The 27,608-nt window shown below is 35.9% G+C and overlaps 5 protein-coding genes across 16 annotated transcripts; 3 read left to right on the forward strand and 2 right to left on the reverse strand.

Moving 5' to 3' along the window:
• Positions 1 to 392: 392 nt before the first annotated feature.
• Positions 393 to 10,326, forward strand: LOC101205548 (lysine-specific demethylase JMJ25). Of its 7 annotated transcripts, none has more exons than XM_011652378.2 (16): positions 395 to 1,128; positions 1,442 to 1,569; positions 1,714 to 1,807; positions 1,919 to 2,051; positions 2,144 to 2,207; positions 3,156 to 3,271; positions 3,356 to 3,900; positions 4,017 to 4,346; positions 4,988 to 5,162; positions 5,241 to 5,728; positions 5,808 to 5,880; positions 5,951 to 6,036; positions 6,327 to 6,446; positions 6,558 to 6,633; positions 7,528 to 8,511; positions 9,723 to 10,326. In XM_011652378.2, exons 1-14 carry the CDS (start codon positions 613 to 615, stop codon positions 6,630 to 6,632), a joined length of 2,943 nt encoding a protein of 980 aa, XP_011650680.1. In that variant the 5' UTR covers positions 395 to 612; the 3' UTR covers position 6,633; positions 7,528 to 8,511; positions 9,723 to 10,326. The 7 variants fall into 7 exon arrangements, with proteins under 7 accessions (XP_031738167.1, XP_031738168.1, XP_011650680.1 ...); XM_031882306.1 differs by having other exon boundaries at positions 5,054 to 5,162; XM_031882303.1 differs by having other exon boundaries at positions 4,988 to 5,728.
• A 3,276-nt stretch (positions 10,327 to 13,602) lies between these two features.
• LOC101209085 (aspartyl protease family protein 2) lies at positions 13,603 to 15,448 on the forward strand. The gene has a single exon (XM_004133762.3). It carries the CDS (start codon positions 13,695 to 13,697, stop codon positions 15,231 to 15,233), a length of 1,539 nt encoding a protein of 512 aa, XP_004133810.2. The 5' UTR covers positions 13,603 to 13,694; the 3' UTR covers positions 15,234 to 15,448.
• A 738-nt stretch (positions 15,449 to 16,186) lies between these two features.
• Positions 16,187 to 20,993, forward strand: LOC101205780 (hypothetical protein). The gene is made up of 5 exons (XM_004134254.3): positions 16,187 to 18,808; positions 18,888 to 19,507; positions 19,683 to 19,892; positions 20,113 to 20,330; positions 20,433 to 20,993. Exons 1-5 carry the CDS (start codon positions 16,504 to 16,506, stop codon positions 20,473 to 20,475), a joined length of 3,396 nt encoding a protein of 1,131 aa, XP_004134302.1. The 5' UTR covers positions 16,187 to 16,503; the 3' UTR covers positions 20,476 to 20,993.
• Positions 20,886 to 23,262, reverse strand: LOC101209579 (calcineurin B-like protein 7). 4 transcript variants are annotated; one of them, XM_004133764.3, is made up of 8 exons: positions 22,957 to 23,253; positions 22,785 to 22,867; positions 22,652 to 22,711; positions 22,450 to 22,558; positions 21,894 to 21,946; positions 21,682 to 21,762; positions 21,489 to 21,601; positions 20,886 to 21,316 (listed from the first exon to the last, which is right to left on the reverse strand). In XM_004133764.3, exons 1-8 carry the CDS (start codon positions 23,048 to 23,050, stop codon positions 21,250 to 21,252), a joined length of 660 nt encoding a protein of 219 aa, XP_004133812.1. In that variant the 5' UTR covers positions 23,051 to 23,253; the 3' UTR covers positions 20,886 to 21,249. The 4 variants fall into 4 exon arrangements, with proteins under 4 accessions (XP_004133812.1, XP_011650683.1, XP_031738079.1 ...); XM_011652381.2 differs by having other exon boundaries at positions 21,173 to 21,393; positions 22,957 to 23,262; XM_031882219.1 differs by having other exon boundaries at positions 21,173 to 21,393; positions 21,489 to 21,762; positions 22,957 to 23,262.
• A 771-nt stretch (positions 23,263 to 24,033) lies between these two features.
• LOC101209825 lies at positions 24,034 to 26,788 on the reverse strand. Of its 3 annotated transcripts, none has more exons than XM_031882902.1 (3): positions 25,447 to 26,788; positions 25,308 to 25,356; positions 24,299 to 24,434 (listed from the first exon to the last, which is right to left on the reverse strand). In XM_031882902.1, exons 1-3 carry the CDS (start codon positions 26,137 to 26,139, stop codon positions 24,427 to 24,429), a joined length of 750 nt encoding a protein of 249 aa, XP_031738762.1. In that variant the 5' UTR covers positions 26,140 to 26,788; the 3' UTR covers positions 24,299 to 24,426. The 3 variants fall into 3 exon arrangements, with proteins under 3 accessions (XP_004133813.1, XP_031738762.1, XP_031738763.1); XM_031882903.1 differs by having other exon boundaries at positions 25,308 to 25,371; positions 25,447 to 26,785; XM_004133765.3 differs by lacking the exon at positions 25,308 to 25,356 and having other exon boundaries at positions 24,034 to 24,434; positions 25,447 to 26,757.
• Positions 26,789 to 27,608: the final 820 nt, after the last annotated feature.

The raw sequence follows: 27,608 nt of genomic DNA on the forward strand, positions 1-27,608 counted from the left end.
TATATATTAAATTTGTTTCTTAATTACCAACAAAATGAGTACAATTTATTTACACATATCTAAAAGGAATCTAATATATCTTTGTGCTTTTTTACCTTTTAGTTTTCAAATTTCAAAATATTATATTTGATTTCTTCATTAAATTTCAATAACTATACTTTTTTACTTCAAATTTTTAATTAAATAATCATGTTTAGGATTTCATATCCATGCTTATTAATTAATTATATTAAACTATTAATTAATTTAAGAATATTATAATGGATTAAAAATTTACTTTATAATTATTTTAAATTAATACATGAGATTAATTCGGTCCACAAAACGGAACGGAACGGAACGCTCACGCTTTATTGCCGCCAGATCCCTTTCCCGCTTTTTAGTTTTTTTTTTTTTCTTTTTCTCATTCTCATGTTTATTCTCTTACTTTCCTAGCCTACACCTTCTTTCTTCCTCATAGGTTTTGGATGAATCATCGTTCATATTCTTCATTCACTAATGCAATCGCAGTTCCTTCCTTAATCTGGATACAGATTTCATTTCACCAATTGAATAACATAATAATTGCTCAGTTGATTCTTTTTCTTTAATAGAATTGCGTTATTTCAATTCATGATCCTGCCGGAAACTATGTTGCATTCCGATATCGATATGGATTCATCGGATGCTCTCCGCTGCAAGCGTAACGACGGAGCTCGGTGGCGCTGCAAGGAGCTGGCCTCGCCTGGGAAATCGTACTGTGACAGGCACTTGATCCAACTCATGAAGCAAAATTTGAATTATAAGGTGCGGAATTATGGAGACAGAGGTTTATGTTCTGGTGGTAGAGTTATGGAGGAGGCGGGGAAGAGGAACGAGGTTAGACCACGATTTGGATCGCTAGGAGAAGAGAGTGCGGACGAGCTAGACCGAAATAGAAGTCTGGTGAGGAAACAGAAAAGGCAGCTCTGTAATAGAGAGAACAATTTTTCTAAGGATGCTAAAATCGGGAGAGATTCGGGAAAATCTGAATTAACGGCTTTCAAATTGAGTGACGGAAAGGATACGGCCGATTCTGTGAAAAGGCTTGGCGCGTCTGCGAAGCGCAAGAGAAATCATGTTGTAACGAATGGAAAATCGGTGGAGACGGTAAATTCAAAGCTGGATATTAGTTTATCCTTTCGTTTTGAACGTCGCTTGCATAAATTATTTCTAAAGAATTTTCTACTCTTTTTATGAATGTTGAATGTAAGGCCTTCTATTTCATTTATCAAAGAAATGTTCCTTATCTAAAAAGAAAGTTGAATGTAAGGTGTTGTTCTATTCAGTTTTGTGATGAGAAATAGTGTCTGTAGTTTGGTAAATAGTGAATGAATTTTTAGACTTCGATCAGAGTTCATCTACGTTAAGTTGTGAAAGGCTGTTGCTGGTTTGTTTTAAACAAATGGACTTTCACGTGCAGGATAAGCCTAATAAAAAGAATGGTGGGAGTTTGATGTGTCATCAGTGTCTGCGGAGCGATACAAGTGGAGTTGTCTTTTGTTCAAATTGCCAAAGAAAACGGTTTTGCTATAAGTGTATTGAACGATGGTAAGAAGACTGGTTAATTTTAGCTCGTATCTTCTGCATTTAGCATGGGTCAAATCAAACATAATTTTAGGGATGCTTGCTTTTGGTTTTAGCCATTTCTGGATGTTAAGGAAAAACTCTTGAAAATGGATTTTTATGAACTAGGTACCCTGATAAAACAAGGGAGGATGTTGAGAATGCATGTCCATGTTGCCGTGGTCATTGTAATTGCAAGGCTTGCTTAAGAGAGTTTGTTGAGGTAAATTTTTTTTAAACCTTGTACCCTCATTTTCCAGTAACTTGAAGTTGGAGCATAATTACCCAATTTTTAGGGGTTGTTTTATGCTAGCGTATTGTTTTGTATTGACAGTTTGCTCCCAAAGAATTAGATGCAAGTGTAAAAGTAGAGCGATTAAAATTCTTGTTACACAAGGTTCTGCCCATTCTCAGGCATATTCAAAGGGAACAGAGTTATGAATTAGAGGTTGAAGGCAATATACAGGGTAGATTGTTTAAACAATATTGTTTTGAGAAAATAAACATCATTTCTGGACTTCGTTGTTAAATGACCAATCTAATTCTTTGTGGGTTTTAGGTGCTCAATTGAAAGAAGTGGATGTAGAAAGAATAAAGCTAGTTCAGACAGAGCGCATGTATTGGTATATTTTCAAACTTATTATTGCTATTATTTCAATGTTTCTGCTCCCACTTGAATCTAAATATAATTTGGGGGCAGGGGTGAGGGAGGGGGGTGTATTTGAGGGGGTCCATAACTTCTATACATTCCAGAAGGCATAAGTTCTATTACCTATCGATTAACATGATTCATTACATTTCTACTTGTGGACTTGAAACCCAAAGACCCCTTCGATTTGACCTAATCGTAAAGTTGTAGGATCAAAACCCCAAACCACCCTCACTGGGTTAGGTGATGTTCCAAGTGTCCAACTGAATTGACAGATGAGTGGTGGAGTCTTAACGGTATACAGGAAAAGTTGATTATGAACAACAAGAGACTCATTAACGAGGATGAGATTAATGATTATGAACAGTCTTATAGTTTTATGGTAATCATTTGTCCTAAAAAGTTTGATGCAATCGTCTCGATCAAAATGGTGCGACCATGCCATTTTACAATCTCATTCACACTGGTGTCTTGAGTCTCGTCAACCCCATTCTTCATCCCTTTTAAAGGAACTCTAACCCGAAAGAAAAAAGTTAGGAAACAAAGGAGGGAATACCAATATTTATTTTCGTGGTGAAATATTATATTTATTGTACCTGCAGAGTTGGTGTTTATGCATAAACAATTGTTACGAACATTTTACATGTGAGCTCTGTTTTAGTGTTACTCATTTATTCTAGCTCCCAAACACGTGTGCACACATAAATGTATCTCTGTAAGCGGTCTCTATTGTCTTTATTTTTTTCCTCACGTAGTAATTAGTATTTCTCCTTGTGCACTAATGAGTATTTCTCCCATATACAACAGAGTATTCTTATTCTCTCGAAATTAAGAATATAAAGTTTTTTAAAATGCATCCATACATACTGGAAAATGCATACTCCCTCTCTACCACTCAGAAAAGCATGTTTTTATTTGACAGTGACAATTGCAATACTTCGATCTTCAACTTTTACAGAAGCTGCTTCAACCCAAACTGTTCTTACGATCTATGTCTTAGCTGCTGTAAAGAGTTGAGGGAAAGTTTCCATTCTGAAGGTAGCGAGACACATATTTATTGCGAAGTTTTTAGAAGTAAATTATCTAGTCAACAATATCATAAGTGCATCAATGTGCTGGCAGGAAGAGAATGTCAGTTGACATCTACATCTCAGACTTCTGTCGGTGGCATGTCATCAAGTTCCCAGGTTTGGAGTGCGAATCCTGATGGTAGTATACCATGTCCTCCAAAAGAACGCGGAGGTTGTGGGATTGCAAGTTTGGAGTTGAGACGTTCCCTTAAAGCTGATTGGGCTAACAAGTTAATTGAAGGAGCAGAGGAGCTTACAAGCGATTACACATTACCTGATACTTGTTCTTCTGAAATCTGTTCATCATGCTGTCTCAACAGTAATGAAGTCAGACAAGCAGCTTTCAGGGAAAATAGTCATGACAATTTCTTGTACTCCCCAAATTCTGAAGATATAATGGATGACGGTGTTAACCATTTTCAAACGCACTGGATGAAGGGCGAACCTGTTATCGTTAGAAATGTTCTTGACAAAACATCTGGTCTTAGTTGGGAACCTATGGTTATGTGGAGAGCTTTTAGACAAACAGGAGCTAATGTGAAGTTCAAAGAGGAGACATGCAGTGTGAAGGCCATTGATTGCTTGGATTGGTGTGAGGTTAGTTATCAAATTGCATTCAAGTATTAATGGTAAAGGAAGTGTGGATAATTTTATTATATCCTTCTAAGTCCTATTAGTAGTTGTACATGTTGTTGACATATCATTATTTGTAGGTAGAGATAAATATCCATCAGTTTTTTGTCGGATACTTAGAAGGCCGTATGCACAGAAATGGATGGCCAGAAATGTTGAAACTGAAGGATTGGCCTTCATCTACTTCATTTGAGGACCGTTTGCCTAGGCATTGTGCCGAATATATTGCAGCACTTCCTTACAGTGAATATACCCACCCAAAATATGGTCTTCTGAATCTAGCTACCAAACTTCCTGTGGGCTCACTGAAGCCTGATATGGGACCCAAAACTTATATTGCATATGGATTCCAGGAGGAGCTGGGCAGAGGTGACTCCGTAACAAAGCTTCACTGCGATATGTCTGATGCGGTAATTTTTTTAGTTATTCTCATTTCGTTGAAGTCATATCCTTTTTCCTCCTTCATATGATATTTTTTACGCTTTGTTGATAACCCACATAGGCATGCACGCGTAAAATAAAGCGGAAACGAACTCATTTTTTTCATTATGAGTGGTACAAGTGGATTTATGAATCTCTTAGCCCTTTTTTTCCCATCTTGTACCATTTCATGAAATGAATTTATTTTGTTAAAATAAACATAAAGTAAATGGGCAATCTATTGAGGATTAGGAACACAGTTTTTTAGTTTATCAAGGTGTTTGGAAAAAGCTTGGGGGAATAAATCCCTTAAAGTGTTCTTCCTTTCGAACTCTTTATTAAATATACAGTATCTGTGTTGTATTTTGAAAAACTTCTGTTATGTAGTTAATTGATGGGCGATTGTTGAGTAATAAATTCACACACATGAGACATTTAGCAAACATCTTGTTGTTTATGAGCTTGCCAGTCAGATTTAAATTTGAAGAGTTTAACGGTTTATGTATTCTTTGCCTGCCTGAGAAAATATCATACTGCATCTCCAAGTATGTCGTTCTAGCTGATATTGTTTGTTATTGCATCTAATGTTTTTTGCTCAGCATTGCTTACCGTTAGAATAACTTTGGTAAAGGTAAATGTACTGACTCATACAAGTAAAGTTAATATTAAGACCTGGCAACGTGCTTTCATTGAAAAGAGGCAAAAACATTTTGCTGCTGAAGATTGTTCTGAACTATATGGTGGAATGAAAAGTACATCTGATGATACAGAAAAGGATTCTGAATGTAAACAAAATCAAGTTACAGGTCAGGAAGCATGCTTGATGGGTTTAAATGCATCTTGTAGAAAAGGGGTTACAAAACCTGTCAAATGTGCAAATGCAGATCCATCTATGATTGAAAAACCATTAGGAGAATCAAAGCCTCAGAGCAGCGGACAGTTTGACGAACATGATTACAACTCTTCCAATTTAACAGATGTTACTGTCAGAAATTCATCTGTAGACATGTGCAGTACTGGTGCTTCAGCTGATATCTTTTGTTCAAAAGGACCCGAGTCTGCTCAGAAATTAGTTATTGCACACACCCCCAGTCAGCTCTGTGGTCAGTCTTCTAACGATACTAGTAAAATCCATCATGAAACTTGTGATTCAGAAAAAGCCTCAGGTTGCAATGAAGTTAATGATCTAAGATCAAGCCATTCAATTAAGAATAGGGCAGATAGTCATTTAGAAGATGATGAAAAGATGGAGGTTGCTACTGGTGGAGCTGTTTGGGACATTTTCCGTAGGCAGGATGTTCCCAAGATAGTCGAGTACTTAGAAAAGCACCAGAAGGAATTTCGTCATATCAAGTGTAAACCTGTAAATTCTGTAAGTACTTACTTTGCTTGGTGTTAGCTTCATTAGAAAAGCACCACAAATGATTGCATTCATTTCGTGCTTTCTGTAGCTTGTTCATCCAATTCATGATCAGACTGTTTTTTTAAATGCAAAACACAAGGAGCAGCTGAAGGAGGAGTTTGGTAACTGTTCTTTCCTTATCCCACTGTCTACCTATATGTATAACTATTTAATTTCTATGGGTATATGTAGGTGTTGAACCTTGGACATTTGAACAATTCATTGGTGAGGCAGTTTTCATTCCAGCAGGATGCCCTCACCAAGTTCGAAATAGACAGGTACTGATTAGCTACCATCTATTTAGTTTTTTCTCAATATTTTATAGTGATATAATTTTGCTTGATAGGATTGAACTGAATGAAAAATTTAATATCGAAAAAGTTGGAATGATAAGGGAGATTGGAGTAGTCTGGATATGCTTAGCATTTATATAAAAAAAAACTTTTGTTCCTCGTTTGGACATCCAGTTATGTATTTGCCTTAAATCTCATATTTTGGTCTTCTTTAATTACTTTTTTTCCCTCTCTGACGTTTTATTTAATCCTAAATGTCTCAAATTTTCAAACAGTCCTGCATAAAAGTAGCTATGGACTTTGTATCCCCGGAAAATGTGGAAGAATGCTTTCGGTTAACAGAGGAGTTCCGTTTCCTCCCAAAAACACATAAAGCTAAGGAAGACAAATTGGAGGTACCTTTATTTTTCACTATTTATTTTTCTCTATTTTTCTTATTTTGGCATTTAATTAATTTATGGTCACTTTTTTGCTTATTTAATTATTTGCATTTTCTCCATTGGCAGGTTAAAAAAATGACACTTTATGCTGCAAGTTCTGCTATCAGAGAGATCAGAGAACTGCTGTTAAAGCTTGACTGAGGTTTGTTTCATTCTTGATGATGTATGTGATTTTGATTCTTGAAATTGTGGTTCACTATGATGATTTTAAGTTTTTAACATCTCTTCTCATCGATTCATCTCCTAGCTCTTGCTGATTCAGTTAAATCATTCCATTGAGTAGGTTAAAGAATTACCTGTTTACCTTTTGCTTCTTTTTCTGATTCATAGTTTGTTGGGTGTGTTTGAAACTGAATTTTCACAGCTTGGAGTACCATGGTCACTTATGTTAATCTCTCTTGAGCCTCATCTTGAATTCCTACTGTTGAAGTTAACCCAATATTATGGTGTTGGTACCAAAACTTCCTCAGACTGCATCTTGCACCAAATTAATAACGTGCAAATATTAGATTTCTTTTACTTTTGGTTCTTGGTTGTTCCCACGACAGTGTGCGACTCTTCTCCCATTGTTTGTAATTTCTTATTTATTTATCGTTGTTGTTTCTTTCCCTGCATATACCGAATGAGCTACTTACTTATGGGTGCATGTTCTCTTGTAAAATAAAAAGGATGATTTGTTCTTCATCTTCCACTTTGATCTACATGGTTCCTTGTTAAACCTTCCTTTTGAATTTGATAATCACTCTTAATTTTTTTATTATTCTGCTTTTTCCCCCTGGTTTCTCAGTTCTTTTAGTATTTGTACTGAACTCTATCATATTGTGACATACGTCTGTTTACTAGGGTTGCTTCTTCTTTTATACCTGACCTCTGTTTTATTTTTGGGATGCTGAAATCAATACATCTGAATCTTTTTCTTCCCTATTTTTCTCTATTCTTGACATTTCATTATAATCTTGATTATGTGGGTCTTTGGGCGTCTGGTTCAATCATGGCCAAAAAGCCAACTAATGTCTTGGTCTTGGAATAATTGCAGAAATCCTTCAATTATCTTTTCGTGTAACACGGGGCAATCAGACGATTCAATCCTCCCAGCTTACCAGCCACATACTAAATTGACAGAATTATCTGCAGTGTTGGACTATCGCGCATGATGTTTATATGCGGAAAGGTGAGGATAACTACATCTATGGAGCAACTGTGAAGTCTGTTATCTATTATTCAAGAAGCTGACGAAGGTTGAAAATAGCAAGCCAACATTTTAGCTAATAAATAGATCGGCAAACATTCCCTTATTTATTAGACAGCAAAAGAAATGTGGATGCTGACAAAGAGCCTTTCTCGAACTTAAGAACACTGGATCATTTGTAGAATGGAGGCTTCGTGATTATTGGCCGTGGAACACTGTAGAAGCTTGCTACAATCTTTTTCATTGCTGTGGTAAGAACTTGATCTTTGTGTAAACAGTGAATGAAAATACTTAAATGGCGATGCAAAAAGAAAATTTTCTATATGCCTTAAGGGGACCTAGAAGCGATTTGGTAGAGATCTCAGTTGTCCAGCCTCTACCTAAGCATTAGAGAATAATTGGTTGAAGTTAGCAGGGAAAAGTCAATGAAAATTAATGTTGGGGACTTCCCAGCCTCCAAACTATGGATAATTTAGCGGATAATTCAGCTTAGTTTCTTGAACCTCTTGAGAGAAAGGGACTCAAAAACTGCCAAAGAAAAGGTAAATTGCAAGCAAACCCCAACTACTTCGAGGAAATATGTAAGCAAATTCATGGCAAGCCAGCCAATTCGGGAAGCAGCTGCGGTCCTTAACATTGAAAGAAAGAGCATGTCGATTGGCACATTCTGCAGCAGGAGATATAGTAAGACAGAGGACAAGCAGCGTTATCAATGAAGGGTTGATGGGTTTACAGCAAAAACTCATTGGAAAAGCTGCTTCTTTGGTCCAACCTTCTCAGCAAGTTTCAACTACCACTACTAATGACCATACTGCCTCATTGTGTAGAAAGGTAAACTTCTCTACGCTCTTAGAAATAAAATTCAAGACAATTTATGGATAGGCTCTAGCGTGTCAGGTTATATGATGTGCAGTTTTTAGCTTATTAAAGAATAGTCAAATTATGAATATGGCCCCATTGGTTTTAGAAGTTTCAATTTGGTTCTGATAATTTTGAACCTTTCTAGTTGATTTCTATTATTTGGTCCAAGCTTCAATTTGTTTTGTGTGGATTTCAAAGTTCCATTTTAGTTACTTTTGTTTACTCATACCTCTCAAATGTCCTATTATTGGTTGTCATATTTAAATATGACTTTTTTTTCATGAATCGAGTGTGATACACTGATAGTTGACAACATTAGCATTCAGGTTTTAGTAAAGAAGAAACAAAAGATTAAATGGTTAAATGGTTAAGAAATTAATTTGTGAAAGCTAACAAACCTACAAGGATCAAATTGAAAAGTGGAAAATCATATGGACCAAAATTGAAATTTTAAACTAAGCCCAAACCACAAATACCAAATTTATAATTTAACCTTCAAAAATTTATTCCGAGACTAAGATTGTATACATAGCTTATTGCTCCTTACATAAAGTGGTTGGGATAGGACCTAATTCTCTATTTAACGAGTTAATTCTTGATATTATTCCGTTTACTCCTAAATTAAACTGTAATTCATAATTCATAATCCATTATCTAGTTTACTTAAATGAAGAAGTATGTTGTTGAGTTTTACTTTGGTCCTCCAAATTCTTGATATTATCATGTTTCCACATCAACTTTGGTCCTCCAAATTCTTTGTACTTGAAAAAACTTTAAACCTTAATTATTTAATAAAGATCTTAATTTCGGATAGTCAAAATGCAAAACATAATAATTAAGCATGTTCCATCTTCGTATCTTTCCTAGTGAAGATAAAATCTCTTAACCCTTGTCTATGTTACAATTTATACTTGGGAGCCCCTAGGATGAAAAACATTACTGTGTTTAGATAGTTTATGTCTATCTCATCCTTGAGCTGTTAGGCTGCTTATGTTTATTTCTACAAATAAAAAATTTGTGCCCATTTAATAGGGCATGTCCGAATAAAGAAGTGTCTGTCATAGGGATACAATGAAGATTTAAGTAGTTCACATTTTTTGTTTGTACTAATAATTTGATGATTTTTTAATACTAATGACGTCAAGCATCTTACATGATTTTATTACATCTGCTTCTTGCAGCATAACTTGAAAGATGAATCCATCTTATTTACTCTATAAACAGAACGTGGATGCAAAGTGATCGGACCGTGTTCCAACACCATTGTGCAACGTGGACAATAGAAAGGTTTGATAGAAAATTTTGGTGGCTTCTCTTCTAAAATTGCTTCTTAAATCAATCAGAATGGATTAAGTTTTGCTTCTTATAGGGTAGTTTCTGTAATACATACGGCTAATCAAGCAATAGTCTGTAGTTCTCTACATTTTACTATGAAATGTAGATTCAAGTATAGGCATGTTCTTCACCCAAAGAAGTAAGATAGAACTAGAAGGGCATTGTGAATAGTTTACACAATAAATGAAGCATATGTGTAGTTAGACAAGAAAGAAGCCTTTTCTGGCTTAAAAATTGCTCAAGAATTCTGTAAGTTTTTCATCCTAGAAGATAGGGAGCAATTGATCTATTTTTCTTATAGCCCCCTAAAGCTGATAGAATAAGCTGACCCTCCCAACTTGTTCATTAGTAGAAAATGCGGTTTCATTGATCAGAGGGAGAAATGGATTTAAATTGATAAAATTACGTTTATCAGGGTCTGATAAATTCCATTCATCAAATTAGTTTTTAGTTTTTTACTTTTTATGTGATTTTTACACTTTCTAAAATAGATTTTAGATTATTAAAAGCATGACATGGAATGGTTTTGAACTTGATAAAAGCCATTTCACACTTTCAAACATGTCCTTTCTTAGAGTGATCTTAAAATGGTTAAAATCACTTTTATCTGCCAATTTGTTTGTGATGGGAGAATCTTGGTTCTTTCTTTGATTAGATGTTCTTTATGGAAATTGGGAGCTAGACAATTTTTTTTTTTTCAATTTTATTACACTTCTTCGAACTTTTTTTTATTATTCCTTGCACCCTTAGTATTTGATCTTTGCTTCATATAATTATTGGAATGATCAATCAATCACCTATTTCATACAATCTTCTACTTTCACTTTATTTTTTTGTCCAATGCCTTGTTTACAACCTATTTCTTTCCAGCTCAAAATAAAATAGGTCCCCAGTATGAAAGGACCAAGACCACATTTTAAGTTCTTAGCTATATACACACACACAAGCCTATGCTTCATATATACACACACAAGCCTATGCCTAAATGCCAATAACTTTAATATTCAAAACATTACTATAAATAATTAGTTTAACCATAGTTGACTTCTACCTCTGTCTGTTCCTATAACCATGAGTTACTCATGTCTCCTATCTTACAATACCATTTCTTTTCTATAGTTCTCTCATTAAATTGTATCATTTGAAAAAGGAAGAAAAAGGAAGAAAAAGGAAGAAAAAGGAATTGAGATTGGCATTTTTAACATTTAGTGGAATAAAGGGCAAGAATAGAACTTTAATTAATTAGTCATAATTGGCCCCACAAACAGAGTGCTACATGTGAACTTTGACCCAATATTAGAAGCATCAATGATCCCAAGGTTTCATAAACAAAATTTGTCACAATTGGCAACTCATTAACCTTCTCTTTAATTTTCATTATTTTATTGATTTGATTGACCATTTAAGTTAGATTATACCATGTTTATCAAGTAGATCACTCAAATATTTCAATTCCTCTTGATGTTTTTATTATATACTGTAGTAATGTAGAAATAGCCCACATTGTCATTAAATAACATATATGCATGGTAGAGAATAATAAAGTGATCATAAAGTGCTTCCAAGAGGAAAATTTATGTTATAGATGGTTTTTTTTTTTTTTTTTTTAGTTTTGTGTGGAAGTTATATTGGATGTATTTATGAGAATTGGGAGGATAGAGAAAAGTTTTAATTTAATGTATAGATGACAAAGAACAAGAATGTCGTGATGCAAGTTTGAAGCTTTCACATGCTTTTAATTTATCTCTATCTTTCTTTTCATGTTTGGATAACTCTGTATCAATAAGATCATGAGCATCTCAAGGGCTTCCCAACTCTAAGTTATACTAACATTTAACATTTGCTTCATTTAACTTTTTTCACATGTTTAACTAGGAGTTTGACAATAAGTAATAAAAGATTAAATAAAAATTAACATTTTGAAAAGGAAAAAAAAAAACAGTTTTTCTTTAATGATCTATGTGAATTTGCAAATAAACAATTTTTCAAACAAAATTTTTAAAATTCGTTCTTATTTATAGTTTAAATAACCTTTTCGAGCGATAGAAACCTCAAAGTCGCGTTGATTAGATCCCAATTGTTAGGTAGAGTTGTCTTTGTTTTTCTTTCTTGCTTTAATATTGGTGAATGTATTCACCAACCTTCACATGTCCTTAATCTTTGCAGGATTTTACTCTCTCTCTTGTTGTTTTCTTGTCAAAGAGAGAGGCTTATTTGTGATGAGATTGGATAATGACAAAAGGGGAATGAGACTTGTAATTCTCTTTTTCTTTCCTTTTCCCTTTATTGTTTTTACATACAAACGCATATATACGATGAAGTTCGACACACTTATCTTCTCATTTATATGATATTATCTATTTTGAATATTTTAGGTTTTACCTTTTAATTTCACCTAAAGACTTTCATACCAACGAAAATAGTTATTTTTGTTTATACTTAGATAGAATGATGCTTAATTATATAAATACAAATTTAAAATGCCAAGGTTGGTTTTCATTTTTTATATTTATTTATTTTAGTTCATATATTTTAAGAAAATTACACTTTTGTTATTGAATTGAACTTTTTGGAAGTAGGTGAACTAAAGGATGACAGACATTTTGAAGAAAGAAAAAAAAAAAAACTAAAGTTATAACTAAAGTGATTAAAGTTGTATTTAAATCTATTATTGACTTTTTCTCTAAGAATTTATCACATTATTCCTCCTAGACAGTTGAAAATTGCACATTGTAGGGTAAGTTGGCTAATTAACAGCTTCCAAATTAGAGTTTGTTGATTGAAACCATGGTTGGAGCACTTGTAATAAAAGAGCTTAGAACATAAAAATGTAGCATAATATAGTAGTAATGAACTTTAATTCTAGTCTTAGACTTGGAATAAATGCAAAGTTCGTTTTAATTAAACAATAAATGTAAAGTTAACATTATAGACTATAAATGATGAAGTTTGTGCTTATTTAGTTTTTCAAACTTTAAAAAATTATAATTGTTCGGAATTTTTACCTTCAAAAATTACAAAATTGAAATTATGGATTTTATAAATAACTAACTAATTAATTTAAAAATAATTCAAAAAATTTCAAGCAGTTATAGACATTAAATTAGACAAAATAGAAAGGAAAAAAAAAACTTTCAAATTTGGAGATTAAAGTGGCAATTTAACCCAAAAGAAGAAGCAAATAACATAAATATTTACTTGCTTTGATTTGATTTTATTTACACACACATCAATATCACATAAACAAAAATACCTTTTCTTTAGGGGGCATCTTTTTCTCTTATCTTTAAGATTATTATTTTTTCTTAGAAAAGTAAAAAGAAAAGGTAAAAGTGGGATTATGGGAATTGGGAAATGAGTTGAATGAATGAATGAATGAATGAAGTTAGTAAACATTGAATAAAAACAATCAAATATTAATGTTGAAATTTGAAAATACAAAGAACAATAAATACAATATGGATAAAAAAATTCAATTAATACAACACCAACAACTATCAACCATTAGAAAAAAAAAAAAAGGTTAATTGGAAAATGAGAAATAGGATGAAATAAATAAATAAAAGAGAGGGATAGTTGATTGTAATTTTGAAATTGGCAATGAAAGGGCATTTGAGTCATTTCGTAGTAACACAACTACTGACTCCCTTTGGCCTCAGCACTTCCCCCAATAATGTGATCTCTTTCCCATTTTTTGCTTTATGGCTCCCCACCCCCGAAATCACTTTTTCCCTTTTCTTTTTTCTTCATAGTTATTATGATTTTACATTTTAAAACTATAAGATATCAAAACATTGTATTATATAACTAATAACTATATGACAAATAAGCAAACAGATGTCAAATTCCACCTCTTAAACATTTCCAATGCTTCTTCTTCCCTTTGTTTATATAATAATATCATCTCAAGCTGCTGCGTTGTCTTCCTAACAAAAAAAAAAATGGAGCCAAACACCATTTCACTTCCCTTCATCTTCTTCCTTCTCACTGTTCTCTCTCTCGCCACCGCCTTCTCCGATTTCCAAACCCTTCCTCTCACATCCCTTCCCTCCTCACCTTCATTCTTACCCTCCGATTCCAACTCCTTCCTTTCATCAGAGGCCACCCAATCGGAGCTCGGCTTAGAACTGCACCTCCACCATTTGGATGCTCTCTCTTTCAACCGAACGCCGGAGGAGCTCTTCCATCTCCGCCTTCAAAGAGACGCTATTCGTGTCAAGAAGTTGAGTTCGCTCGGTGCTACCTCTCGAAATCTGAGCAAACCCGGTGGGACCACTGGCTTTAGTAGCTCCGTCATCTCCGGACTCGCTCAGGGGAGTGGGGAGTACTTCACGCGCATCGGGGTCGGCACGCCACCCAAGTATGTCTACATGGTGCTTGACACCGGCAGTGATATTGTTTGGCTACAGTGTGCTCCTTGTAAGAACTGCTACTCTCAGACTGACCCTGTTTTCAACCCGGTTAAGTCTGGATCCTTTGCCAAGGTTCTATGCCGAACGCCGCTGTGCCGTCGGCTTGAATCTCCGGGGTGCAACCAGCGTCAGACGTGTCTTTACCAAGTTTCTTACGGCGATGGTTCCTATACCACCGGCGAGTTCGTCACCGAAACCCTAACCTTCCGCCGGACTAAAGTGGAGCAAGTAGCCCTTGGTTGTGGCCACGATAATGAGGGTTTATTCGTTGGTGCGGCTGGGCTTTTAGGTCTTGGCCGGGGAGGGTTGTCGTTTCCGTCGCAAGCTGGCCGGACTTTCAACCAGAAATTTTCTTACTGCTTGGTGGACCGTTCCGCTTCTTCCAAACCGTCCTCCGTCGTCTTCGGCAACTCCGCCGTCTCTCGAACCGCCCGGTTCACTCCTCTCCTCACGAACCCTAGGTTGGATACATTTTACTACGTTGAACTACTTGGAATCAGTGTCGGAGGTACACCCGTCTCCGGCATCACCGCTTCACATTTCAAGCTTGATCGGACCGGTAACGGTGGAGTAATAATCGATTGCGGTACTTCTGTTACTCGATTGAACAAACCAGCGTACATTGCTCTGCGCGACGCCTTCCGTGCTGGAGCTTCAAGTTTGAAATCGGCACCGGAGTTCTCTCTCTTCGATACTTGCTACGATCTGTCTGGGAAGACGACAGTGAAGGTCCCGACAGTGGTTCTACATTTCAGAGGCGCTGATGTATCATTACCAGCGTCCAATTATCTAATCCCTGTCGACGGCAGCGGCCGATTTTGCTTTGCCTTCGCAGGAACGACCAGTGGACTATCCATTATCGGCAACATCCAGCAGCAAGGATTTCGAGTGGTGTACGATTTGGCGAGTTCCCGGGTCGGATTTTCCCCTCGTGGGTGCGCCTAATTTCTTCGAACAGACGCACGTAATGCGGTTCGCCGGAAAAAAAATCCTCCGCCGCCGTCTGTCCTAAAACCCCTCTTCCTCTTTTCCGACATGTAATAATAAAAAAAGAAAGAAAAAAGAAAAAAGGTGGAAGAAAAAGGAGTGCATAAGTAGACTCCAACGGTGTCGTTTAACTTTCACTATTTTATTTAACTTTTTAGTTTTTTCATTCCAAATCTCTCCTTCCGTTTACTTATTTAATTATATTATCTATTCGGTTTGTCGGTAAATTCATATATTTATTTCTCAAAAACATAAATATTTTTACTTTCTAAAATAAAAGAGTACAAATTGTTCAAAGTTCTTTTTGGTTTTTGAATTATGTGTGGCTCTTAATATATTCTTTTTAATGGATACATTTAGTATAGTTTATGAATTATATTATCTTTAAAACACTATTTTAACTTATTAACTTACAATTTTGTATATCTTAAGCTTTTTAATTACCTTTGCCCCCTTGTCTTAAAAATTTGTTACAAATTCGTGAAATAAGTACAATATTAAAATTACAAAACGCCAAAGAATCTGAGTAGAAAGAAACGAAAGACAACATTCTTTTCTTAGGCCATAAGCAATTTGGATGTAGGATATTAAAAGAGCATAGGACTATCTCTTATCTCTATGTGTATTATTTCGCACTTGCAATGTTTTCACATGGTAAAGAAATAATGAACATTCCAACCTTGAAAGAAACTAATTTGAACCTTTACTTGATGATAGAGTTCTTTTAGTATAACTTATAGGAGGTTTGTAATCAATAGTACTAGTGTAGCATTGTGAGTCTATATATTTTTTTTCAAAGGAGTAATGATAAAATGTAAGTGTGGACTGAAATTTTCCATATATTGGGATGGTTTTTGGTGCTTCCTTTTTCTAGTAATGTTATGCCATATGCTTCTGAAATCATAATAGATCTCATGATACTTCTCAAGTTCTCATTTCCTCTAAATTGGAAAATGTTGTCCAGTAGCCTTTTGCTTACTTTTATATACAATTGCATTATGATGATATCTATCATAACCCCGACGCAGTTTATAAAAAAAAAAATGTTGAGCGAGTAAGGTAGGGTCAGGTCAAATACTTGGAGGTTGCTCATAACGTCGTCGTTTAGGGTGCGTCGTCAATCGTCATCTTGCGGATTGGTGATTCAGGGTTTTAGATAAATCCCCGGAAACTCAACATCTCGCCGTGCTCATTGCGTTTTCATTTCTTATGAATCCCAACCTCACGAATGGACCTTCTTTCTCCCATTTCTTCTTCTCGCTCTCCAATCGTTAGCAATGGCTATTCACTCTTCTCTCCCAGATTTTCATTTCCCAATTCGAATAAGAAAAACCAATTCAGGATTCAAGCACCCACGTCCAGGTTTTGTAGATACCCAAGTTTCTATCTTCCAAGATGTCGAAGGAATTTGGTGGTGTTCGCCAATTTTTCTCGTCCGACCAGACGCAGCAACTCGCTGAGGAAGAAACTCACTCAGGAACAACAGGTACGCCCAATTCATATTCCCAGCAATCCAAATTCTGATTTTCAGTTGCCTGAACGAACTTCTGAACATAGTGAGAGTTCTGGTGGTGTTGGTAGTGATGTTAGTGGTACTTCTGTTGAGACGAGACCAAAAGGTTTAGGTGAATCTGTGTTGTGGAATAAATTGGACAATTGGGTTGATCAATATAAGAAAGATATTGAGTTTTGGGGGATTGGCTTTGGTCCTATATTTACGGTATTTCAAGAATCAAATGGGAATGTCAAATGGGTTTCTATCAATGAGGACGAAATCTTAACGAGAAGCCAAGTTGAGCGAGTGGATTCGGACGACCCAAAGGGAGTGAACTATAAAATCTCAACTGCGAAAATGATTGCTAGAGAAATGGAGAATGGGAAGAATGTGCTTCCAAGGAATAGTTCAGTCGCCAAGTTCGTAATTCAAGGAGATGACGAGTCTAGTTTTCTGAAGGCTGCCCAGGGTTTCAGTTTTAGGCCTGAGGTTTTCTCCAAGTTTGCCGGGGTTGGGGGCTTAGTTCTTTGTAGTTTTCTCCTACTTTTTTCTCTGAAGAAGTTGTTCACTTTCAAAAAGGAGGAGGTTGAATATACTGAATTGGAGAAAGAAATGATGAGGAGAAAGATCAAATTTAGAAAGGAGAAAGAGGTGCTGGACAATGGAAGAGTTGAAATTATTCAAGTACCTGCTGAGCCACCCAAGGTCTCATTTGAAAAGCCCCGGTTAGATCAACAAGAACTTATGCGTACTATAGCAAAAGAAAAATCAAAAGTACCCATTACCAAACTAGTTTTAGGAGAGTCTACTGGCAATCTGAATTCAAGTGTTGCAGATTTGAGTAACGAAATTCAGGAAATAAGAGACATGGCCCATGATGTGCGGAGAAGGGAGGCAAAAGAAGAGCCATTGTCTTTCTCCAATGAAAATAATCTCTCGTCTGTGAATGGAAGCTTACCCAACGAAGATGAGATCATTGAGCCTATGGATGAGGGTTCTTGTTTTCTTTCTGATAATTTAAGACACAATAAACACGTTCTTGAAGATGTTGAGAGTGGTTTGCTTCACAATGTGGCTTCAGGAGAGACGAAGGATTTGCAGGTCTCAAGCAATTCAAACTTGGAAGTGCCACATGGTGGGAATAGCATCACATGGGATGTTGAAGATTGCAAGACTTCATTAGGAATTATGGATACAAGGCAATCTGACACTTACTGTAAGACCCATAAACTAGAAACAGATTCGCAACAAAAGAAACTAAAGATCATAAGATCAGTGAAGGAAGCCAGGGAGTATCTGTGTGAAAGACGTCAAAAACAAACGCCTGAGGAGAAAATTCAAGGCCGAACTACCCAAGAATTTTCTGCTGCTCCAAGGCTGCCAAATGACAATGTATCGGAAATCGAGACAAACAAGAAAGCAGACTCAAAGAATGTACCGATCAAATCTTCCTTTTCATTTGGGGCGACAGTTTCTTCACCTTTGGTTAGTGGCAATGTTGATTCTGCACTTGGAGATAAAAATTCCATCTCAGTCAATGACGACTGCTCTAAAAGTTCCGTGGAAGGTTACTCAGTAGGTGGCAGTGCAAATCTTCATAAGTCCTTGAATCGTGACTGTAATGATAGTGATACAGATACTATGCCACATGGTGAAACGAAAAACTGGATAGAAGATAATTTTGATGAACTTGAGCCTTTTGTTAGGAAGATTGGAGTTGGCTTTAGAGATAACTATATAGTTGCTAGAGAAAAAGGTGAGCGCCTATCTGATGCCAATTCTACATTAGCACAACTTCAGTATGAAAATGACAATGACGAGGAGCTTGAGTGGATGAAAGATGAAAACCTTAGAGATATTGTTTTTAAGGTTAGAGAAAATGAATTGGCGAATCGAGATCCATTCTATTCAATGGATCCTGAGGACAAGCTTGCATTCTTCAATGGTCTTGAGAAGAAAGTTGAGAGACAGAATGAAAAGCTGTTGAAGTTGCATGAGTGGCTCCACTCCAACATTGAAAATCTTGACTATGGAGCAGGTATTAATATGTTCTTGAACTTTTTATGTTAAATATTTTTTTCTTGTCCTGACTCCCCTCCCTCTTTTCTTTTCTCTAGATGGCATCAGTATATACGATCCACCTGAAAAAATCATTCCACGTTGGAAAGGTCCTACTTTTGAAAAGAGCCCTGAATTCTTCAATGATTTCCTGGAGCAAAGAAAGGTAATTTTTGATCGGAAAGCTGATCTGCCTCTTTCTATGAATAAAGATGAGCAGAGCTCCTCGAAGCCCAACGGTAGCATTGAAAATATCGATGATCCCAATATGGCAATTCACAATCAAGAAAGAAAAAAATCAATGACAATTATAGAAAGTAGTGATGGATCCATCAGACCTGGTAAAAAATCAGGGAAGGAATTTTGGCAACACACAAAGAAATGGTCCCGGGGATTCTTGGAATGTTATAATGCAGAAACAGATCCAGAAGTGAAATCTGTTATGAAGGATATTGGAAAAGATCTAGATCGGTGGGTTACAGAGGAAGAAGTGCAACAAGTTGCTGATTTGATGAACAAGTTACCTGAGAAAAATAAAAAATTCATGGAAAAGAAATTAAACAAGTTCAGAAGAGAGATGGAAATGTTTGGACCACAGGCTGTAGCAAGCAAGTACAGTGAGTATGCGGAAGAAGAGGAAGAAGATTATTTGTGGTGGTTAGATCTTCGTCATGTACTTGTGAGTATGATTTCTCTAGGAATCTTATATCCCGCGCATAACTATCCCATCCCCAAGTTAAGACTGAACTTATGACGTTACAAATACTTTTGGAACATTATCTGCCGTCAATTTTACCATGTCCACTATAAAAATCTTTGCTGTTTGATTTTGAACACCTTGTTTAACTTTACAGTGCATTGAACTATATACGATGGAAGATGAGGAGCAGAGAATAGGATTCTATTCCTTGGAGATGGCTACAGATCTTGAACTTGAGCCGAAGCCATGCCATGTAATTGCTTTTGAGGATGCTAGTGATTGCAAAAACTTTTGCTATATCATTCAATCTCATTTGGAAATGTTGGGGACTGGCATTGCATTTATTGTTGCACGTCCGCCTAAGGTATGGAATTACTGACATTCTAATTTCTAGCTTTCTGATACTCTTCCAATTTCATGTGTAAGTGATGCATTTCGCTGGAACATTTGAGACAAACTGTAAAGTGTTATTTACACCGTTTGTTTTCTTGTAGTCCCTGAGTTGTGTCTGGTTTTTCTGTGTCCAGATATTTTCCAATTTTACTAGCATAACCCTGTCTCACTTTTGTTAAAATATTCATAAGGATGCATTTCGGGAAGCCAAAGCAAATGGTTTTGGTGTTACTGTCATTAGAAAAGGGGAACTTCAGCTCAATGTGGATCAAACACTGGAAGAAGTGGAAGAAGAAATCACTGAAATCGGTAGCAAAATGTACCATGATAAGATCATGAAGGGTCGTTCTGTGGATATTAGCTCTTTGATGGAGGGAGTATTTGGTTTGAGAAGCACACCAACAAGGAGGTATCTTCTGAACCTTGATATATATGATACACACAATGGTTTATTTGACTTTGCTTTCTATCTGTGAAGTAAACTCTTCTTGATTGTTGATTATCCTTTCAGGGGAAGGTCAAAACGAAAGTTAATGAAACTAAAGGAGAAGTGATTAGATAGAAGTTGCCATTCCTGCTGATGAACAACTGTGTGAGGATGCTGGGGGTTCAAATGGTATCCTGAGCAGCATCCGGGGTCGAAAAATCTCCTGACCCACCCCTGATCAACACACCAAATATGTTATGGTTCAGTCTTGTGTTATATCTGCCTCTATGTAAAGCGTTGATGACATTCTCCAACCTAATAATGGCCTCACTAACTTTTCAGAGGCAGCTGTGGCGGTCTTGTTTGCTGCATAAGTTTATTACATATTTCCGCCAAGAGCTATCCATCACCTCATATTAGACACAACAAAATGGTGCATCTCACCCTCAGCCATCAGAAATGACGTCGCTGTTATATTTTTTCAGAGTCGATATCAAAGCCTTCTTTGTGTACTGCAAGACTATTAGTTCTCTAAGATTTGTGAATATTTGTAACTTTCTTATTTAATCACTTTACAATCTGTAGATTATACGGTTGCTCCTTAACTAAGGTTTTGATATATAAATACACAATATGATTCGGATATGAAGATGAGAGCCATTTTGTGCCCCGCTTTTCAGAAGCTAGCTGAAGTGGCAAAACACAATCATGGAACTTCTAATGGAGATATCTTCTTCACCAGGAACTGACTGATGAATTAGATGCCCATGGAAATGAAATTCAAATTGCAGGATCATCGGAGCAAAGAAACGTGAACCAGTTTTGGCTGCTGCAAAAGAAATGGGGTTTATAAACTACTTCAGCCATCTGTAAAGACAAGGATTTTGAGAACCTTCGTAGGTTAAGCCTTCAGATCAGAGCTTTTTACTCCACTGTCCACGAAGCTGGGAAATGCCAATGTCATGTCTCTGTAAGCAAATAGAACTCATACTTGTGATATTTGCCATTGATAAAACAGATGTCTTATGATAACATAGAGAGCCTCCTATACGTCACAAGTATCACAAAAGAAGATAAAAGATTTTAGACATGGCGAGAGGAACAAGAGGTAAGTAACTAGATGAAAGATTTGAAACATACATCAAATATGGAAGAGTCATGTGCTTTAGTAGAGAAGGATTTTGTGCTACATATGCTTTCCACTCCTCCTCATCAATCTTACCATCACCCTTTGCATCTGCTTCATTAAAAGTCTGCAAACAGAGCAGCAATTTGATTCAAACCAAAGTTTTGGGAACGAATAGTGGCAGAGCAGTTGGCAGCTCATCTTTACCTTGTCGACAATCATTTTGACTACATCATCGGGCAAAACTAGATCAGATTCACACAGAAGAGCCAACACCATCTCTCTCAGCTGCTATCATGGAACAACAAACTTTCTGTTATATTTGCTTTAATCATCTAAATGTATTATTAATTCTTGAAAGATTTATACTTGTAAGCAGAGCTCGTTTCACCAAGATATTTGTAATAGACTTTACAAACCTCTTCACGCTCGATAAATCCAGTGTGCCTAAGATCGTACAGCTTAAATGCATCTGAGAAATTGAATATCAAATCAGTATCAGCTTTTAAGTAACCATTGTTGAGCCAAAATGAGATTTGACCTAAACCAAATTTTTGAACACTTTTCTCCCTCCCTCTCATGTGTTTAGGAACGCCCCTCCGGCAACGAGCACAATATTATTCTCTCGGCTCATGGATGTACCAATCTTGACATCCGATCATGACAACTGACAAAGCGTCATGGCCAACATCAATGTCCAACGTTTTTTTATGCCAGGTCCAACGAGCCCACATGCAGCGTTTTTTCATGTAATGTCTAACGAACCCATGTGCTGACCGAGTGAGCAGGAGTGAGAGCGCAAGGGAGGGAGAAAAAGCTAAAGGAAAAAAGAGAAGAATCCAGAAAAAGTTTTCTTGACGCTAATAATAGAACGGCAGAAACTTTTGTTTTGAAAATGTTAGTCAAATTGCATTTGAACACAAATTCTTTTAAGCAAAAAAGGATTATTAGTCATCATATCATCCATCTTCTTACGTGCAATCTTGACTGCCTTCGGAGTGTTGGGATGAAAAACACTCAATGTCTTAACAAATTCCTCAAACCCAATTCGCCCATTTTTGTTAGCATCAAACAGATCAAAAATCTGCAAAACAAAAAAACTCACTGTAACTCAAAATTCACCGAATCCACAGGTGGGGTTTCGAGAGAGAAAAAAAGTAGAAAATATATGGCATACCCTGTCCAGAAAGAGGTTCCTTTCATTGACATTCTTGAATATTGCAAGCCGAAGTTCTTCCTTGTAAAGAAATGAAATGAAATCAAAATCACAGGAAAGATAAAATGCACAAAGAGAAGAGGAAGATACCTACCTTGTGAATTAGGCCATCTTTGATTACAGAATCACTCAGTTTCTGAAATAGATTATGCAAAGACTCAATCTCACTCTCTGAAACTGCCAACAGAGATTGAAAACAACCAAATAAATCAGAAGAAGAAATGAAATGGGGAATGAAAGAAAAGAGAGAAGATTAGAGCACAAACAAGGGGTATCAGAAGCGAGAGCAGAGCGGTCATGTAAGGAGTTAGACGGAGTTGGTTCCTCCAATGGAGCTGATTTTGAGACTTTGCAACCCATTGAGTATAAACTATGGAACGAATCAATCAAAGGACCTTACTTTCATCATCATCACCGCTATTGTTGACTTATGAAGGAAGCTGTAATGAGTTTTTGTTCATCCAAATTCCCAACGAACTCAAGCACAATTCTCGTTGACCCTTACTTTCAAATTTGACCGACTTTGTATTTTGTCCTTTATTGGTACTACAAACATCCACCTTCTTTCATTACGTTCTATTTGGATATATATAACGTCAGATTTGTCATTTGATCAATTAAATCTTCATCAAATCCTTCAAACATTTATAGATAGATCGATTTGGACTTTTAGATATGACTTTTTCTTTTAAAGAGAACTCTACCAATTTTCAATCAAATCTTTAAGAATTCAAATCGTTTCACCGATGACAAATTAGGAGTTTCTTGTAATGCTTTTCTTTACAAACAGACATTGTAAATTGATACACTCTACCATCAAAGTTTTGAAAGTCGATCGAATGCCACCCGTTGTACGGTAGAAGAAAGTAATATCATATTTCAAAATATATAAATTGATTTTTCTAAAAAAAAATATCCAAAGACATCAACTTGATTTTTTTTTTTTTTTTTTTGTAAAATTGAAAGGTTGACACAATCAATATCAACAAACAAACAAATAAGCAAGTTTTGATGTTGGTGGCGTTAGTCATAATTCATGGATTATGTCTATGATAGCTATAATCTTGTAAGGTTGCACATGGTTTATTTATAGTGTATTACATCAATAATAAAGCCATCAAGGTCAGGAAAGTTGTTTGATCTCAATAGTTCATCACTAAATAAGCAATGAAATACCTAAATTTTGTAATTTTCCTCCAATTTGTTCTTTAAAATTCTTAAATAGAATATGTGCGTATAATATTAGGATACAATCTTCCTAAGAAGATGCTGTGTGTTTCTTTGGTTGAGATGAAGGGCTTATCACCTGTTTCCAGGATACAGTATATGAAGATAGAAGAAAGTCATGAGAATAATGAGTTATTGTTATTCTCTTAATTTAATTATTATCTTAAACATTACAAGACCGTTTCAAAACTACCATTAAAATAGAAGAACGTTAAATTTGTTGGACGAAACTCAAACTAACAAGCATCTTCCATCTAATATTCCAAAAGATTCCAACTCCAATGGTAGTTTTAAAAAGTTGTCAAGAATAATATTGTAACCGGTAAAATAATAGAAGTATTTTTTGGAAGTTAATTCAACATGGTATCATGGAACCCTGGCAAAAGAACCAAGCAACTGCAATGCCTAGAAGAGCACCAGCAAGGACCTGCGATGGCGTGTGGCCAAGCAGCTCTTTCAGCTTTCTTTTGCTTATGGGATGTCCTTCAAACAAGTCCTCAACGATAAGATTAAGAACCTGCATTCACCCATTTTCCATATATTTCAATACAAATCCTTGCAACACTAAACCTTATTCACTGAGGAAGCAATTGCACTATACAGCTCAACACTCATGCAACACTACTTCATCTTTAGATACCACAAATCAAGAGTTCAATCACAATTTAACAGTTGAATGCCTATTTTGTATCTAAACTTTACAAAGTTTCTTGGAGTCTCCAAACTTTCTATTTGCGTTCAAGAGGTCTTTGCATCTTCAATTTACGGATGTACTAGACACAAAATATAAAGCTTATAGTTTTATTAGACAAAATATTCAAATTTATATATACTACATCAAATAACTTTTAAAACTTACGAATATGTAAGGAGATGTGTTAGACACAAGATTAAAAGTTCAAGTATACCATATCATTGATCAAGTTCAGTTTGATTCAACTTACACGTTCCTTTTCTTTTCATCCCTGTTAAAATCTAAGACCTTGTTTTCTCAATAATCAAAATCCAACCCAATTGTCCACGAAGAAAACCATTGAAAGACTACAAGTATACCAAATTACCGAGCATAATAAAAGCTACAAAGAACAAACCCAAAGGCTCAATCAACAGTTAACCAAACAGAATATATATATAGTATAGAAGCCGCCAAGGTGGTTGCCTCGTAACAACTTGGATGTAGATTAAAAAATTTGGATGCTCCTAATGACCGTTGGATATAAATTCAAAGCAAACAAGAAAGAACCATAAGCCAGAGATTCCATGGAAATTCCAAAAAGCATTAACGTAGATTGGCCGGCAGAGCAGTCTTTTTCATAAACAGATGGAGAGTTCATTCAAAGCAATCAAAAGCACATTTACTGACACCGAAAACACTGGCAGCAGAACTAACCCATGACAATGGATGATGCAACTTGAGTACCCTTCAATAAACTCAGCAACTACAAAAGAGAACTCTAAACTCAAAGATTTTCAGACAGATTTCATGGAAATTCGCAGAAGATTAAGTAAGACAAACAAGACTTTCGTACCTCAGCTTGCATGCCGGCATGTCGACGAACACCAATTGCATCATACATGACAATAAGACTAAAGCCCAAGCAGACAGGAAAAAGAGAGTCCGCTACGCCATGACAAAGAGCCACTGAAGTCGTCAAAGCTGTGCACAATGCAGAGTGAGACGAAGGCATCCCACCACAAGCAAACATTATTTTCAAATCCCATTTCCTTTCTACGAAAAAGTTCAACAAAACCTTCGTCGATTGTGCAAAGAACCACGCAAACAATCCCGAAACAAACGTCGGATTCGTTGCCAATGTAGCAACGAACGGACTAATCCGATGCTTCGCGGTCGCAGTTATACTCAACAAAGCAGTCCCGACACTCCCGCTTTGTAAGTAATTTCCATTCAATCCCCCATTCACAAATCCCTCTGAAACACTCTGAGCTTTGTGGGTTTTGGACAAGATAACTCCTTTGATACTTTGCAAAACCGGAACCAAGACCCAGAAAAGATTCGAACTAAAACTGCGATCACCCCCTTCGTATTTCTGGTTTCTAGTAGTTGGACGATTAATACAAGAAAAATTGTGGGGAAATCTTCGAAGCTTTTTGGATTGAAGAAACCCAGAAGACAAGAAGTTGGTAGAGCAAGGCCTAGTTCGTTGAGGGGAGCCGTTGAAGATGAAGGGAATCGATATAAGTCCTACACTGACAGTTTCCATAAGAAGGGGTTCTGATTTCTGAGTTCAATGAGCATTTCAAGTAGAAAAAGGACGAAATGGAGCAGAGAATTCTCTGGAATTTGAATCGTTGTGATGTTCAGAACTTTGGAGAGCCTTCTACGAGTTGTTGCAAACACACTGTTTAAGCTACGAATTTGCACATTAACGGATTATACAGAATCAATACCAAGTCAAATGTTCTGTTGATGTTGAAATACAACAGATACCCATCTCATGAAACAAAAAAGAAAAGAAAAAAGAACTCTAAAATCAAGTGGTGGAGTTGCTGCAGGCATTGGGATCGGGGTGGGGAAGGAATATGCGGCAGTATCCTTTGTTATATTTCCCTTTTGAGATCTCATGGTTCTCAAAGCATATGCCATTTCTACAATCTTTTATCCTTCACCACACCCATAGAGTTTGAACACATTTCTTTTCCTTCGTCTTTTTGTTTAAAATACAAAATAGTAAGCTCTGTTGGTAGATATTTCCATACGAATCCAAACACTTTCATATTGCATGAGATTGTTACAAATAATGGATTCTCTTTCGAGTTGGTCGAGAAGAAAGATTGGAGTATATACATTCAATAAAACAAAATCTTATCTAAGTAAACACACATACTCAAAGGATGACATAAACTTAAGGAAATTGGGAACTTGAGTAATATCGATCCCATGGGGACACAAAAGTATTATAATTCAGTAGACATAAACCCATAACAAATATTGGCCCAAAGTCTAGAAATGGACAGTTGAGAAGTGTCCCAAGATAATGCAAGGGGAAGCACCAAGAATCTCAACTTTACATCATATTTCTTTTCTCTTTCCCTCTTTTTAGTACAACCAAAAGTTTCAAACTTTTTTTGGAGTTAGACATATGATTAGAAGGGTTAGTGATTATTGAGGTGTTGAAAGTAGTAAGCACCTAATTATGGTATCTTGCAACACAAAACAAGCCAGCCTCTTTCAACTTTCAATTATCAGCACTTAACTACCAAGTTTTTAGCCCTAAAATCCAATTTTCATAACCTTTCTATTCCTTTTTTTTTTTATTATTGAGATTTATTAGCCAAATACCTGCAATTTGAATATTGTTTTTACATAACAATTACAAGTTTTTTTTTCCCTCCACTCTATGGTTAAAAATGGAGAAAACCCAACATGATTACCAACTAAACACAAATTCTGTTTCAAATGCCTAAGAAGATTAGTGATGATGTTTTTTGTTGGAGCATGTGAAAAAAAAAACAAGTGGACTTTGAGAAAAATGAGTTCAAACTTCTAAACAATTACCTACTTATAATATTGAAAATCTATTGCTAATAAAATGTTGACTTGGTTTAATTAGTTGAGAGCCTCTAATCTAGTTACTTCAAACACTTAAAAGTATATTTTTCTCAATAAATTATAACACATATGTACCATATGAAATTAATATATATGTTTGAGAAAATGATATTAGAGCAT

The sequence above is a fragment of the Cucumis sativus genome, chromosome 3, assembly GCF_000004075.3.
Source record: "Cucumis sativus cultivar 9930 chromosome 3, Cucumber_9930_V3, whole genome shotgun sequence".
Classification (NCBI taxonomy): Eukaryota; Viridiplantae; Streptophyta; class Magnoliopsida; order Cucurbitales; family Cucurbitaceae; genus Cucumis; species Cucumis sativus.

What these genes read in the sequence shown, in the direction of transcription:
- LOC101205780 (XM_004134254.3), top strand. Translation starts at nt 16,504, where the DNA reads ATGGACCTTCTTTCTCCCATTTCTTCTTCTCGCTCTCCAATCGTTAGC. An exon ending in TTGTTGCACGTCCGCCTAAG is followed by an intron (nt 19,893 to 20,112) that starts GTATGGAATTAC and finishes AATATTCATAAG; the next exon opens with GATGCATTTCGGGAAGCCAA. An exon ending in AGAAGCACACCAACAAGGAG is followed by an intron (nt 20,331 to 20,432) that starts GTATCTTCTGAA and finishes TTATCCTTTCAG; the next exon opens with GGGAAGGTCAAAACGAAAGT.
- LOC101209085 (XM_004133762.3), top strand. Translation starts at nt 13,695, where the DNA reads ATGACAAATAAGCAAACAGATGTCAAATTCCACCTCTTAAACATTTCC.
- LOC101209825 (XM_004133765.3), bottom strand. Translation starts at nt 26,139, where the DNA reads ATGGAAACTGTCAGTGTAGGACTTATATCGATTCCCTTCATCTTCAAC. An exon ending in ATGCCGGCATGCAAGCTGAG is followed by an intron (nt 24,435 to 25,446) that starts GTACGAAAGTCT and finishes GGGTGAATGCAG; the next exon opens with GTTCTTAATCTTATCGTTGA.
- LOC101209579 (XM_011652380.2), bottom strand. Translation starts at nt 23,050, where the DNA reads ATGGGTTGCAAAGTCTCAAAATCAGCTCCATTGGAGGAACCAACTCCG. An exon ending in AAGATGGCCTAATTCACAAG is followed by an intron (nt 22,712 to 22,784) that starts GTAGGTATCTTC and finishes TTTCTTTACAAG; the next exon opens with GAAGAACTTCGGCTTGCAAT. An exon ending in GGAACCTCTTTCTGGACAGG is followed by an intron (nt 22,559 to 22,651) that starts GTATGCCATATA and finishes TTTGTTTTGCAG; the next exon opens with ATTTTTGATCTGTTTGATGC.
- LOC101205548 (XM_031882303.1), top strand. Translation starts at nt 613, where the DNA reads ATGATCCTGCCGGAAACTATGTTGCATTCCGATATCGATATGGATTCA. An exon ending in GCTTAAGAGAGTTTGTTGAG is followed by an intron (nt 1,808 to 1,918) that starts GTAAATTTTTTT and finishes TTGTATTGACAG; the next exon opens with TTTGCTCCCAAAGAATTAGA. An exon ending in GGAAAGTTTCCATTCTGAAG is followed by an intron (nt 3,272 to 3,355) that starts GTAGCGAGACAC and finishes ATGTGCTGGCAG; the next exon opens with GAAGAGAATGTCAGTTGACA.